We start from the raw sequence: 14755 nt of genomic DNA, 5'->3' as shown, positions 1-14755 counted from the left end.
GAATAGATACATAAGAACTCCCCCTGCAAATTTGGAAGTGAAAAGAGACAGAATTTTTTTTTTTTTAAATGGAAGAAATGTGACCCTCTTTCCTAAGTGAAACATTTTTACAAGGATATTAAGGTGTGGTATTTCAACTGCTGCTGGCATGATTCTGGAGAATACCAAATTCATTTCTGCCTTGTAAAGATAAGCTTTAGCTGTTTCTAGATATCAGGACAGACTTTCTCTTACTCACCAAAACCAGAATACACTGTTAGGAATTCTGTCCAGCTCCTAGAAGGTCGTACACAGTGAACAGAAGGTAAAGCAAGGAACTTACCTACCTTAATACAAGTTGACTTTAGTTATATACAAACAATTTTGGACCTAAAGACAGTGAGTACCAGATTAATACTTAAACCTGCTGTGAATGCTATGTTTATATTCACTCTGGAACTAGAGCCTGAATTTCAGGATATGACATACAAATTCTAACCACAGTGAAAAGTTGTGTAAAGCCTAACACATTTCACAAATTCAAATGTATCAGAAAATGCCTTATTTATTGTTCAAATGCATAAAATGCTATTTATAATGTAATTAACATAATACATAATTAATCCAGGAATTTAAGTTTCAAATGTACAATTAATTGGTATAGAACACCAGCAAGAGGGTTTTTTTGCCACTGACAGTCACTTTATTTTGACGTTTTTGTTTCTGATGGATTTTCCCCAGTGTCCAGTGTCTTCAGCAATCTGAAAAGGCCAGCTGCTTCTCGTATCCGACTGAACTCAATGCAGAATGCTTGCACTTCTATAAACAAGTCCTGTACATTAATAATTTTGTTTCTGATTAAAGACTGAAGAAAGACACAAACAAGACGAACCAGGCGGTTCTGAAACATAAAGAGAGATGGTTTAGTAATCCAAATAAATGTTTGCCACCAAGTCAGTGAAAAGACTGTTTGCCCTCAGCGGTACAAGCAAGGTGTTGCAGAAGCAGTTCAGCTTCAGCAGTTATCGTGTTCCCAAGCTTTGTACATGCTGCCCATTTTCTTCCATTTCCAATACTACTGCTACTATATTCAAAGAATAGACTGCTCTATAGTTCTTGTACTTCTGGATGCAGGAGCCTTCTCAGGATTAATCCCATGCACAAATGAAGCACTAGATCTACCTATCCACTGTACTTAATTTATTATGTAATCTCTGAATAAAGGCAGAGAAGAGCTAGTAGGCTGAAGATTAAGCAAGACTCAAATGTTGACATAGTCTTATTTTCTACAATAACACCATAAAGAAAATTGAACAAATTTCACATCTCAAAATTTCTTATCACCACATCATCAAGGAACTCCAGATAGGAAGTAACTGACCAAACTGATTCCAAACTTCCTTCATGGAATGTGCTCTGTTGCTGAATCAGCAGATAACCCTTCTGCTGTCTATTAGGAAGAAAAACAATTCCAGGGATACCTAATCCAAGAACTCATGGCTCATTTCCTGCCTGATCCAGTGAAAAGACAGGATCTTAAAAGTATTCTTTTTCTTAAGAGCTGCTTAGGCAACACCTTTAAGAGCACAATGGGAATTGGATGTGAAAGCTTAGGAACTGGCACTTAAAATTTGTCATACGTAGGACCAGTCACCAACCATCTGTTTAACACAGAGCATGTTCTTCCCCAAGGACATAACCAGGTCTTTATCATTAAAGTGCTCTCATACTTCACATTGTGAGAAAGAGTTGAACCCAAACCTTTCTCTAAAGACAGTTATATATGTGAACAATGTTTATCAGATGGAATTGAGGGATGTGACAGATTAAGTGTCCAAAGCATTTCAGATTATTTGACACTGAAAATAAGGTATCAGCTATTTCTCCAGGAACTGAGCTTACTATTGCAAAATTTGCTATTTATAATGAGAGAATTCAGAGACTGAACAACTTAATTCCTTCACTGTGATCGAAAGGTATCACATGCTTTCTCTGTAACACAAATCAGTTACATGAGTAATTATAATAATCCAGGAACGTGCAACTCGGCAAAAGAACAAATGCAAGATTACTGGCTGACTCCCAATCTCTGACGATCATTTCCAATAGCAATTTTATACCATGTTTTTCAAACAAAACATCTTGTGTCTCAGCTGCTGTGAGGCCCCATACACATTAAAAAATGTTAGATCTCAAGGTCTGCATGCTGCTTAGTGATCAGTATATGTTCCTTTGACCCTCCGAGCTCTTTTTTGTCCCCTGAGTTCCTGAAGCACAGTTACTACATGCTCTCAGCAGCCCCTCTGGGCAGTGTCCCACTCTGGGCATATTCTCAGCTGCAGCCCAGGTCTGCTGCTATTTTCCTACTCCACTACCAAATGCAATAGGCAGAACTATTCAGCAGGTCACAGATCAAGTCACCCACGTGTGTCTGGCAGAACCACAAAGCAGAGAAGCATTAGGAGCCACCAAAAGATAATACATGGTCAGTCATCATTTGGAAGAGATTGAGAACAAGATGGGGGAATTGCTGCTATCTAAAACCACACTGCAACCCTATCCTGTGCACTGCACACAACTTTCATTTCTGTAGCTTAAGGATACAATAGAGCCAAAGAAGGCACTAGAGAGCACCAAAACAGCTTAAAGGGAAAGGAACAGTTGTCTTGCTGCAAGAGACTAAAGACACTGCAGTCCTTCAGTATCAAGAGGAAAAAGCTAAGGCAGGACTTAGGATTCAAAAAGCCTTGGAGAAACTGAATACAGAACTGTTTTTCACCAATTATGAACCCAAGAAAAGTTCCACTGGGTACCTGGTGAAGCCAAAAGATCAGTTTAGGAGAAAAGGAAATACCTCACACAGCATGTAGACAACCCTGAATGCCAGAAGTGTGTAAATCTCCTCAGGTTTCCACTGACCCTCCCCAATCAGGGATCCTTGGAGTGGTTACAGCTTCCTCAGTACCAGCAGGTAAGTATGACAGGCTTGGGAAGCAGAGTGTGGTGTTAGAAAGACAAAAGGTTTTTAGGTCTTTAAGGAGATCTGCAAGCTGTCATGACTAAAGGGTGAGAATTCCCGTGAGTTTTGTAACATCACCTCAGAGGTCTGAAGTGGCTGGGACACTTGTATAGAAGAGAAACTTGAAGCTTAAAACTAAGCAGAATGCAAACTAATACTAGGGGTGAAGAAAAGGCTCATGGAGTGACAGATAAATCTTCTGAATGTAAGAACCCCAGTCACATAAAACAGCAGTTTTGCCAGGAAGTAGTTTATGATGTCTATAGAAAAACAGGGAACAGTGATTACCTGTAAAGTCTTATAAAAAAAGTGAGGAACTGTCCATTAAACTCTATAAAGAATTGCATAGCATGTTAGGGAAAAAAAAGGGCCTCTGAAATAAAAAAAAAGCAGTAAAACAGAATAACCTATGCTATCAGCATTATTAAAATCATAGCACATATTTCACAGTGCAGTAAATGGGATACTTTTTCCTAACCAATTTATTGAAGCACTCACCTGCATATATTTGTCTTTAATCTGTTCACAGGTGGAGATACAGTTGGAGATATAAAGATGAATAAATTCAGGCGGAAGATCAACTGCAGTAGTAAGCCTGTTCAAATAGAATATATTCAGTGGTTTATGAAGCCATAAATCTAGTGTTTCTGTAGCAAAACAAATCACATCAGACCTGTGATATGAGTTTATTCCCAGTTCTGTCATACAGAACTGATTTTTGATAGCTCCCAGACTTATTTCTAGTCATTTAAGTTCTTAATTAAGAATAAAATTTTTAAAACTCTGATGGTAGAGAAGCTAAGTTAGATTGGTTTCTAGCACATCTGACATTTGAGTTGCCACTGCTTCTTAACTGAAAGAACAATACACCTCTCTTAAGAGAACAACATACACTAAATGGAGAACTGACACAATGTTACAACAGAATCTGATCAAAGTACCTCACATGAGTTCTATCTCAAGTAGTGAAAAGTGGACAGTAGGGAAGAAGGGGAAGATTTTAGTTTCAAGTGCAGTTCCAATCTCTTGTCTAATTTCCCTTAACAATCAGTGTCTCCCCATTAGCACTGACAGTCGCTTTGCAGTTTGATCAAAGTTGTTCCTGTGGTAGCTATGCTGTGGGAGAACCAGCATGCCTGACTGGTGGTGTAGCCCTTCTGGAACACAGGTGAAAGCTCTTCTCTTACCACTCTTTCTCCATGTTGCAATCATTAGCCCCACTTCAGGGCAGTAACTGCTGTCAGTCTGCACCAGTAGGGAGGCATTTATTTCAGAAATGTTTCTTTAATCAGAAGATATTTAAGGTGCAATTCAACTCTGCTTCAAAGGGACTGCTGATTGAGGCTTATTTGGTAGTTCATGTTCAGTAATTACCAAGAAATGGAAGAAAGTAAGTGAGAGATGTATTTCTGTAAATTTGTGGGAATTAGCTGTCTGAAAAGTTTTCCCATTTAAGGGACTAACATTCTGTTAAGAAAATGGGTTGTACCTATCTGCAGAAATTAGACTCAATGAAAACAGGACATGAATGTACAGCAGGGCAGCTGTTTAACAACAGCACCTTTTGTTCACTAAAGCTGCATCAAGAATGCAAGTTGCAATTAAGCAGATTAGCCATGTGGCATTAACTGTTTGTGAAGGATTCTCACAATAACTGCCCTTTGTCCTACTGTAGTCTATCTCTCACACAGAGATGCCTCAAGAAGGGTCAAAAAGAACATTTCCAGATATCCTAATAAAACAAAACTGCTCATTTTACATACTCAATGATACCTTATTAGATTTGAGATCACACTCACCGATTTACAACTTCCATTGAATGTAAGGACATGTCCATGTTGACCAAGACAGAAAAATACTCCGTTATTTGACTAGACTGCATTAATTTCAGTAACATTTCTATAGCTACTAAAGGATTGTTTTCAACCAGGTCTGGCAATTTGGCAGGAGTGAGACCAATATGGTAAACAAGCTTGGGGTCCTTTTCCAGTTCTCCAAGGAGCTGTGAAGAAGAAAACAAAATCTTCATTTAATTTTTCCTCAACTATTCATGTTATTGCTTGAAAAAACTGCTATAATAACATCTAAGATCCAGCAGAATGATAGGCCTTTAGATTTAGGCTTCTCTATTGAAATGCACTGGAAGGATACTTCAAAATTTTTATGTACAGGCAATTGTGTCCATAAAACCTTTGCTAACATGTTTAGGAATATTTCATCAGTGGGCAGCAAAGAAAGGAGTTAAAAAAATCCACATGAAAAGTTTCAGCCTCCTTTAATTTCCTGTCCAGTTGAAAATCCTTGAAATCTCAATTTCAAGTTCACTTGGCAGGAAGAGTAGTGCAAATAAAGCTTATTTAACAGTGCCAGCATAATGATTATGAAAAAAAGCCCACTGAAATCCATGGTAATACTATCAAATTGAGGAAAAAAAAGTTGGTGGTGTTTCTGAAGTAATTATTTATCAAAAACTTTCATAGAAGCATGAGCAACTTAATTATACAAAGATTTTTCCACACAAAAAAACATCAGTGCCACACCTGGTCAACCGTAACTACATCCAGTCAATGGTAGGAACATCATCTTCCTTATTCAGACAAACCCAAGTCAAAATTCTTGGATTTTTACAACTTAAAAGTTTTCTGAATCCAAAGTTTTCTAAAACACAGGAGTTAATAGCTTCTTAGAGAATCATTTTACACAGGAAAGTGCATCATCCTTACCTGTGTTTGCTGAGGGGAAGTCAAAGGACTTTTAAAAGCTTTTGCCATGATTCTTTTTATCTCAACTCCAGTGCTGTTCTTAACACACATTGACTTATCCCACTGAATTGTGTGATCTGGTTCGATTGGATTCAGCCATGCCAATTCATCCTCACATATATGGAGTGGAGGCGGTGGTCGAATAAACTCTGGTCGAAAGTGACCTAAAAAGGCAACAATGTGAAATGTTTCCTTAAGCTTTGGGTATTCAGTTCTGTATCAGTAAAAAACCAAAGGTGCCCCAAAACTCCCTATTTCTTTAAGCTATTATAATAGCATTACAATCCTATTTGCCTCCCAGAAAAACATTTATTTCTGATTTTTAGTAATACCATTACATCTGCCTTTTACAGATGCCATTACATCTGTTTTTCCTCTTTATTCAGATCACTGTGTTACTGATTCTGTGGTCTTTTTCCCTTCCACAATAACTGGGGGGTTTTTTTGTTTTAACATTGGAGGTGTTATCAGCCAATGCAGATCTCAGTGCAGGAATTAGCATTTGTTGTTCAGCAGATAACTCGGGGAAGGGCTTGAAGACAGACTCCAGATTTCTAGAAGTCTGTAAATATGAACACTAGAATCTCATCTACAGACAGCTTGATACAGTTTCACACTTTCATTCACCTTAATTGCTATTTCATGCCTTGAAAATTCTTCTGAATTCTACTACATTTTATCTGAAGTGTAGTAACACAGCATGTCATGAGTTACAGAAACAAAGATGTGAAAATGCACATACTTTCTATAGGAGGCTTTAGTCCACTCACTAATGCTTCTGTGATCTGGGAAGCAACAGAGCTGTCAAAACCGGAGTTGGAAGAATCTGGGTCAGGATCACTGAGAATGCTGGGGAAGCTGGCCTTGCTCTGTGTTGGCAACTCGGACTGACGTTCTGAAAGAAGAATATGAAACCATAAAATTGGAACAGAGATGTCTGGAATACTAAAAATACTGAGAAACAAGCAGCTTTAGAAAAGAACTGGCTTTAAAAAAAACCAAAACAGATAACATCAACATGAAATTTAGTACAGTTGGGCAGTCAGCAGTCTGAGTGCCAGCTGACAGGCAAGGGGCAGAGGGTATGCAGTAAGGATAAAGAAAAAATAGATGTTAATCTGAAACGTAGTCTTGGCCTTCAAAAAGGCACTTAACTGATGTAATCTACATCTGAAAGCAGCACATTAGTAGGTTCCCATGCTTCTCCTCAAAGAGTTCACATGGTGTATCCAGTTTTGTACTCACTTCTCAGAGAAGGAAAGTGAAAGATCTACACGAATCCATTTACTGACTATAATGGTCATACTAGACCTGAAGTCAGCTATTCAAATTTACCCAACACATTTCTGTGGCATTGCCTGAGCTCCTTGGGCATTCGCTGGCAAGCCAGAATCAGTGCTTTAATGGAAAACAATGGAGTTTTAATGGTTACATGATTCTACAGACATCATTGTTAAGCAAACTTCCAAGGAGCTAAAATCGTCCCTTTAGAGGCCAAATTACAGAACATACACAAGTTATAGAAAAGTAAGATTAAGGTTAGTGTATGTACAGCTGAAGACTTGAAGAAATTGGCCAAAAAAGGACAATATGGGCATTATCAGATTTTTATGTACCCTTCTGTCAATAAACTATTGCTCTTCTGTATCTGGAGACTTAGTGGCTGATCTTCTGTATTCTCTGTACTATTTTGAGAGATCCTGTTTTCCATTTCTTCAACAAAGAAAACTCCAAAGGACAAAAAGCAGAAAAATCCCTACTACAGAATACCACTTAACATTCCTTTCCCCACCCTGTTAACAGCAAATTACACCTTAAGCAATCTGAAGTTCAAAATGGCTGGTACCACACAAGAAATCCCTTGAAAAAGTTCCAGATGAAACTAAACACCACTCCATTTCCTGATTAATTGAGTGTGTGTAGTCATATTTTGTGTACCCTAACACTTCTAAGCAAAGTGTGCTTGCTCTTTTTTGTGCAATCATGTTGACCCATCCCAGCTGCCCCCACACACACAAACTATTTCTATGACTCCAAACAAATCTGCAAGAGATGCCCAAAACTGTGAGCAAAAAGCACATCATGAGAACAAAGTTGTTAATTTTGTGGCTTTCTATCCTACTTTATCCAACTATTTCAGATAATACAAACATTTGCATATATGCCCACTGAAGCGGCATAGCAGGATATAGTTTTCTATTAAAGGCAACAACACTTTTAAGTCACTTAAAAAAATTTAAAGGCAAAGTGCAAATGAGCTGGCTTATAAAACATATCTTCTACTTAAGCAACTATTTCAAACTTCATCTCTTGAGTACTTTCATTTAGCCCCCAAACAGAATGGTTGATTTAACAAATGAAGTACAGGAGTTGGGGAGAGGCATTGGGTGTCCTTTTTCTATCTTTTCATTTATAGTCTAGAACCTAAACCCATCAGTCACTATGTCACAGATTTGTTTGTAACCTCATAATCTGAAATTACTAGTGATGTTAGACAAGACAGTTAGTGATATTTCACTTCACTGATTTAAGAAGCCTGCCTGAGCCCTCAGTTATACTGAAGCTCAGAAGTTCAACCTCACTGTTTCAAGAATAAGGGCTGAATCAACAGCTTCGGGTAAGCAGAAGTAAGAATTACAACACAGCGATTTAACAGAAACTAATGTAGCATTTTCAACTAAGACATTTAAATTTTACAAAACTAAACTGAAAACAAATCCTTAGGGTTCTATAAAGGAGCTTATTATTTTATTTTTACAGCTTTCTTTGATCCTTCAAGAAATCTCTACAATGTATGAAAAGCCTTACTTTCATACTTTGAGATCAATTACTCCCCCATCAAATACAGGTTAGCAGACAAACACTGAGAAACACTTTGCCAGGAGACCTATCCCTGCCAACTAGGAGAAAGTTACTTTTTTGATAGAGTAGCACACAAATATTGCATTAACAGAAACATATTATTGTAGGGCAGTACCAAAGTTTCAATTAGCTCTCTCTGCAGGCCAAAGGGAAGACAGAACAGAACAAGTGTTAATACTCCTGTCCAAGATGTTTGATTCCAGTGTTCTACTTTTTTTTTCCTAAATTATTTCATTTGATTTTACAGGTATGTGCTATAAAGCAAGTCAGAATCATCCTGCTCTGAACAGCCTGGAACTGATCTCAAGGACCATACTTTCGAAGAGCTACCAGGTGTTACAGCTGTCACATTCTGTACGTCCTGGGGAAAGGGTAAACAAAACACCTCAAACATTGCATCTTAGTGTCATCATCCTGCACATTGAATCATTAGGAGAAATAAACTGAAGACTAGCGAAAAAAATCATAGACTTCCCAAAACACAACAAACAGAAGCATCATCATGATTTAAAAAAAAAAAAAAAAAAGTAAAAGATCTATCTTTAAGAAAGTGATTAGAAAGCAGACAGTTACTCTGGAGACCTACAGCAAGAAGTCTGAGAAAGACAGCATAGAGCTTTTTCAGATGCAGCTGGTTTTGTTACATAACTTCTACAACTGCTTGTAAGCAATTGTGCACTTTTACTGGATTATGTAAACAATGATATAAATCTTATACAAGCACCATTAATGACTCTGTATTCTACTTTCAGCCATCATTATCTTCTATTTTAAAATAAAGTATGTGGCCTAGAGCACACATTCACCCAACTACAGTTTTGAGGTTGCCCAGAGACAGTGTGGATCCCCATCCCTGGAAATGTCCAAGTCCAGGCTGGATGGGGCTTATTGGAAAGTGTTCATGCCCACAGTGGGTGAAGGTGGAAGTAGATTATTTTCATGGTTTTTTCCAACCCAAACCATTCTGTGATTCAATTATTTCATTTTTAATGAGAACAAACTACTCGGAAAGCAAACACAGTAACAAGAGGGAAAACAAATAAAAACAAATAAGAAAAACTTGAGGCTTCTTAAGGCATCACACATGCCTTACGCTGAAAATGACAAGTTATCTGAGGCTTCACAAATTTGAATTTGCTGAGGTATTCTACAAAATACATACAGGATGAACACAAGAAGAACCAGAAAAGTTTGCCCCACCCACAATGACATGTTCAATTTGCATTTTCAAATGATCCCAGTCTGGAAATAGCAGCTAAGGAAGACCCCACAACACATTTGTAGACTGTGAACAAGGGACAGTATACCACAGTTTTACCAGTCGATGTCAGAGTCCACAGAAAAAAAATTACAACACCAAGATACAACTGCAGGACACAGATAGTCTTAACCAATAAATCACACTGTGCAGATATAGAACTGGGTCAGTTTTCAAGCAAGCAGGTCTACTGGCACATACCTACACATTTTTTTTTCTGTGTTTAAACTGGTTCCTTGTTCCCAACAATATATAATATTCCATATAATATATTCCAATCATGTCCCTCCTCCTGCCCTCCTGCCAAAGGTTAAGCATCATACTGCTTTTCTTTTCAATCCAATGAAACTGGATCACTTTCCAACTCTTGAGCTAACATTGCAAGGTCTAACTTTGCAATGAATGAAGGTTTAATTGTAATAGTCAATTTTCCAGGTACAGCTGAAGTACTGGCACATAATAGTAGCATGACAGTTATGTTTGTTTTCTTATAAAAGAAATAACGCGAAGGGTGAAAAGGGATGAAAATACAGAAAAAACCCACACTAACACAATAGCTAAGCAAACAAATGAAAAAACCCACCAAAAACATCCCCTCCCAAAAAAAACCCCAAAAACATCCTTAACAAAACCCCATACAGTTTTAGATTAAAATCTTCCTATACTTGCAAAATATTCTTTTATCTAAGGCAATTACATATTTGCCTTAAAAACTACTTGTTAAGGAGGATAAAAGAGTTAGGGTGTAATCTCTGCCTGAGTTTTCTCTACACAGGCTTGAAGACCTTGAAGCATAGTACAAACATTTTCATGCTCAGGATAGACAGGTGTTTCTCAGGTAACCCACAGTCACGTTCCAATGAGAGCTTCCACTCCTAAGGACATCACAGCCTTACCACAAACTTTCCTTACCTGCTAATGCCAGCTGCAGCCCACTGATGTCCACTGACTGGGCCATGTTCCCCACATCCATCGCAGCAATCTGCCGAGGAGTCTTCTTGAACAGCTCTCTAGGAGGGGCCAACATCAGTTGTGAAAGAAAGAATTTTTCTGGAGGAGTTATGGGAGGTAAGAAGCCTGTGGAGATATAATGGAAAACAATCCATGGTTTTTAATGTAGGACCATTAACAGCTTTCCATGCTCTTTGTGTTTAACAGCCAAAACTAAGACAAACTGATTTGTTAATTTATGGCAAAGTAGGTGCAGCTGGAGAGTCCGTGAGACACATACAAAACTGTTTTAATGCAAAATACCGCACTATGTGATCAGTATTACACATCGTGACAGCTAATGCTAAGTCACTCATGGTAGTTCATTCACAGTTTCCAATCCAGACAAAAAGGGAGCTATTTAGTATGACCTGACATTACAGTTCACAGAATCAGAGAATGGCCTGGGTTGGAAAGGACCTTAAAGACCATTTAGTTCCCACCCCCTGCCAGGGGCACCTGTCCCCAGACCAGGTTGCTCTGAGCTCCATCCAGCCTAGCCTTGAACATTTGCAGGGATGGGGCATCCACAGCTTCTCTGGGCAGCCTGTTCCAGTGCTCCAGCCCTCTAACCAACTTTGCAGTCCTCTCTGTAGTCTGTCCAACAGGTTTTATTTTTTAGAATCTGATTTACTCAACACTGGTAGTGTCATATTCACTGAAGAGGAAAAAACGTGTTTCATGTATTTCTCTCTAACAGTTTTGTTTCACAGCTTTAAGGCTGTCAGAAGTCTCCTATCACCTCCTGGTTTTTGCAATGGCTTTCTCCCAAAAAAATTCCGTAATATCACAGCATCAATTAGGTTGGAAAAGACCTCTAAGACCATCGAGTCTGACCTATGACTGAACACCACCATGTCAACTACACCTACAACTACTGCGTGCCACGTCCAGTCTTCCCTTAAACACCTCCAGGGACGGTGACTGCATCACCTCCCCGGACAGCCCATTCCATTTTCTAATCGTCCTTTCTGTGAATAAATTCTTCCTGAAGTCCAACCTAAACCTCCCGCGGCTCAGCTTTACGCTATGCCCTCTTGTCCTGTCGGTGTCTGCTTGGGAGAAGAGGCCGATCCCGGCTACAATCTCCTTTCAGGTAGCTGTAAAGAGCGAAAAGGCGTCTCCTCCAGGCTAAACATGACCATTCCTCTCAGCCAGCTGTAGAGAGCTGTAAGGTCCAAGCAAGCGGCCTGGCTGACCGCAAGCCCAGAGACGCTGGCCGTGCAGGATCGTCCCGGTCTCTCCAGGAGGGCTCCTGCGCCGCCCCGCTCCCCGCCGCCGGGACGCACCTGAGAGCGGGGTGCGCTCCGCCTCGTCGCCGCCGCGCTCGGGCGCGGGGTTGAGGAGGTGGGCGAAGACGGCGGCGAAGGGGTTGGCGGCGAGGGGCTCGGTGCGGTACATCTCCCAGAGGAGGTAGAGCGCCGTGAGGCGCTGCGCGGGGCTGGGCAGCAGGTCGGGCTGCTGCAGCAGCAGGACGAGCACGGAGCCCAGCCGGAAGTGCTCGGCCTTCCCGAAGTAGTGGTGGAAGGCGCTGGAGAGCCCCTCGAAGGTGCTGCCGCCCGCCTCCTCCGACACGATGCTCAGCAGGCTCGACAGCTCCTTCGGCGACAGGCTCATCCTGCCGCCCGCCGCCGCCTCGCCCGCCTCCGCTGCCCCCTGCGTGCCGGGCGCCGGGCTGCTCCCGCCCCCGGGCATCCGAACGCGACCGCCGCCGCTCCGGGCCCGGCGCTCCCCGCCGGCCGCGCTTTACGGCGCTGCCGCGAAAGGCGGCGGGGCCGTTCCGGGCCGGGCTGCGGGGCGGCGCGCGCGCGGCCGGCTGGGCCGGGATTGGTCGGGCAGCGGCTGCGCGCGCTCCCGCGGGGGCCGGCAGGGGGCGCCCGGCAGCGCGCGGCGCCGCGCGGGGAGCGGGATGGCGGCGGGGCCGCGGCGCGAGGCAGCGCCTCACGGGCCGGGGCTGCTCCGGGCCTGCCGCCAGGCCCGCCGCTGCCTCCCGCTCCTGCCCGGCTGCGGCTCCGGCGGTTTTCTGCTGGCCGAGGACCGCCTCGTGGCCATGCCTGCCGTTTAACGGCGGAGCAGTTACACCATAGATCGGGTCCATTGAAGGTCCGGAACACAAGTCGTATGAGGAGCAGCTGAGGGTGCTGGGGCTGTTGAACCTGGGGAAAAGGAGGCTCAGCCGGGACCTTAACACTCTCTTGAACCACCTGAAAGGACGCTGTAGCGGACTGGGGGTCAGGTTCTTCTCCCAGACAAACAGCGACAGGACAAGAGGACACAGCTTCAAGCAGCACCAGGGGAGGTTTAAGTTTGACATTAGGGATTTCTTCACAGAAAGAGCAATTCGACATTGGAAAAGGCTGCCCAGGGAGGTGGCAGAGACAGGTGGAGGTGTTTAAGGAAAGACTGGATATGGCTCTCGGTTCCCCAGTGTAGCTGACAAGATGGTGTGCAGCCTCAGGTTGGACTCAATGATCTCAGAAATCCTTTCCAATCTAATTGATTCTGTGATTCTGAAGAGCTGGTGTTCATCCATATCTTCCGTGGTTCAGTGCAGTTGAGAATATCCACTTTGCTGATGGGGCTCTCAGCAGAGCTGGAGGGTGGTGAGCAGCAGTAATGTGTCTGGGAGTCAGGGACTGAAGCACATCCCTTTTAAGTGTGATGATCTGTTTCATTGGCTTATCCTGTGGAAATACATCTCATGGGACAGCAAGTCACTGGTTTAGCATGAAGAAGTGCTGAGGTCGTGGCCTCTGGAATGTGCTGAGAAGAGCTTAGGAAGTCCTGAGAGCAGGCACTGATTCTTCTGGTAGTAGTACTCCTCCCATCACCCAGCCCTTAAGATCCTGGCTTTCCAGACAGCTGTACCAGTGTAAGAGATGGAATTCAGTTTCTAAAGTAATATGAATTGAAGGCTTGCATAAAGACCAAGTAATGGAGGTGTTCCCTGTTTCGCATTTCTGATGGGAAAGAAACGCAGATCCCAGCAGTGTAAAGGATTCATGTACATATAGAGCTGTTAAAAAATACGAGGTCTGCAAGGAAAACAAGGTCTGCAGCCAGGGAAGGCGATCTGAAGGCCTTGTTGATAGCAGCCAGGGAAGGCGATCTGAAGGCCTTGTTGATAGAGCAGTTACCAGTGGACTGAATCACCGTGAGGAGTCTGCTTGCAACATACACTTCTAGAAGAGTAAAGCAGATGGAAGAGGATGCCAGTAAACTTCCTAACATGGCCAGTGCATTCAAGGAAAGCATTACTTGGACATTTAGGCAAATTTAGAGTTTACTAACAACTGCAACAAGGACTTTAATTGTAAGATTTAGGAAGAAGATTAAAGCATTGCAAATAGCTGAGGAAGTAAACTATGCAAGTGTGTGGTAGAGCTTGATAGAAAACTTGGGAAAGCACAGGCCTCAGACCAACCAGCAGGTTTCCTGTTTCTGGTGTGCTGGCAAAAGTTGCATTTGTTCATTTTGGCATGAAGTTTATTGTTAATATTTGTTAGAAGTGATCACATCTAAAATTGTGCCTTAAATTGAGGGATGGCTTGCTGGGTGGATTATCACCCAAACAAACCTCTGATGCTTTTGTCCAGGTGAGCTATTTTGTACAGCCTGCTCCTAATAACAAACTCTGCTGAGGAAAACAGAGCAAAAAGGAGACACATGTTTAGAAAGGGAAAGCTGCTGCTTCTTTTCCTATAGATTTCAGAATCATAATTCACTCTTTGATATTGTGCTTACTGGAATCATGGATGCAGAGCTGCAGAAATGGACTAAAGAAAAATAAAATGTTTCCCTGATGCCTAAGATAGCAAAAAAGTTGTATTACTTATATGTGCTCACTAATGCAGCCATATGAAAGCATTCTATGTAAATTAAAAG

The 14755-nt window shown here is 41.8% G+C and overlaps 1 protein-coding gene across 1 annotated transcript; it reads right to left on the bottom strand.

Annotated features, from left to right (window-relative positions):
* Window positions 1-526: 526 nt before the first annotated feature.
* On the bottom strand, window positions 527-12627 carry CNOT11 (CCR4-NOT transcription complex subunit 11). The gene is made up of 7 exons (XM_033052840.2): window positions 12160-12627; window positions 10793-10957; window positions 6503-6655; window positions 5722-5924; window positions 4798-5000; window positions 3497-3593; window positions 527-880 (listed from the first exon to the last, which is right to left on the bottom strand). The coding sequence occupies exons 1-7, from the start codon at window positions 12563-12565 to the stop codon at window positions 683-685; spliced, it is 1425 nt and encodes a 474-aa protein (XP_032908731.1). The 5' UTR covers window positions 12566-12627; the 3' UTR covers window positions 527-682.
* Between the last annotated feature and the right edge of the window lie 2128 nt (window positions 12628-14755).

Source organism: Catharus ustulatus, chromosome 2 (assembly GCF_009819885.2).
Source record: "Catharus ustulatus isolate bCatUst1 chromosome 2, bCatUst1.pri.v2, whole genome shotgun sequence".
NCBI lineage: Eukaryota > Metazoa > Chordata > Aves > Passeriformes > Turdidae > Catharus > Catharus ustulatus.
Note: the sequence above shows the minus strand (reverse complement) of the source record. Positions and strands in the feature narration are given on the sequence as shown.

Coding starts and splice junctions, on each gene's coding strand:
- CNOT11 (XM_033052840.2), bottom strand. CDS start 12,565: ATGCCCGGGGGCGGGAGCAGCCCGGCGCCCGGCACGCAGGGGGCAGCG. Junction 10,958..12,159: donor GGAGCGCACCCCGCTCTCAG/GTGCGTCCCGGC, acceptor ATATCTCCACAG/GCTTCTTACCTCCCATAACT. Junction 6,656..10,792: donor GCTGCAGCTGGCATTAGCAG/GTAAGGAAAGTT, acceptor TTCTTCTTTCAG/AACGTCAGTCCGAGTTGCCA.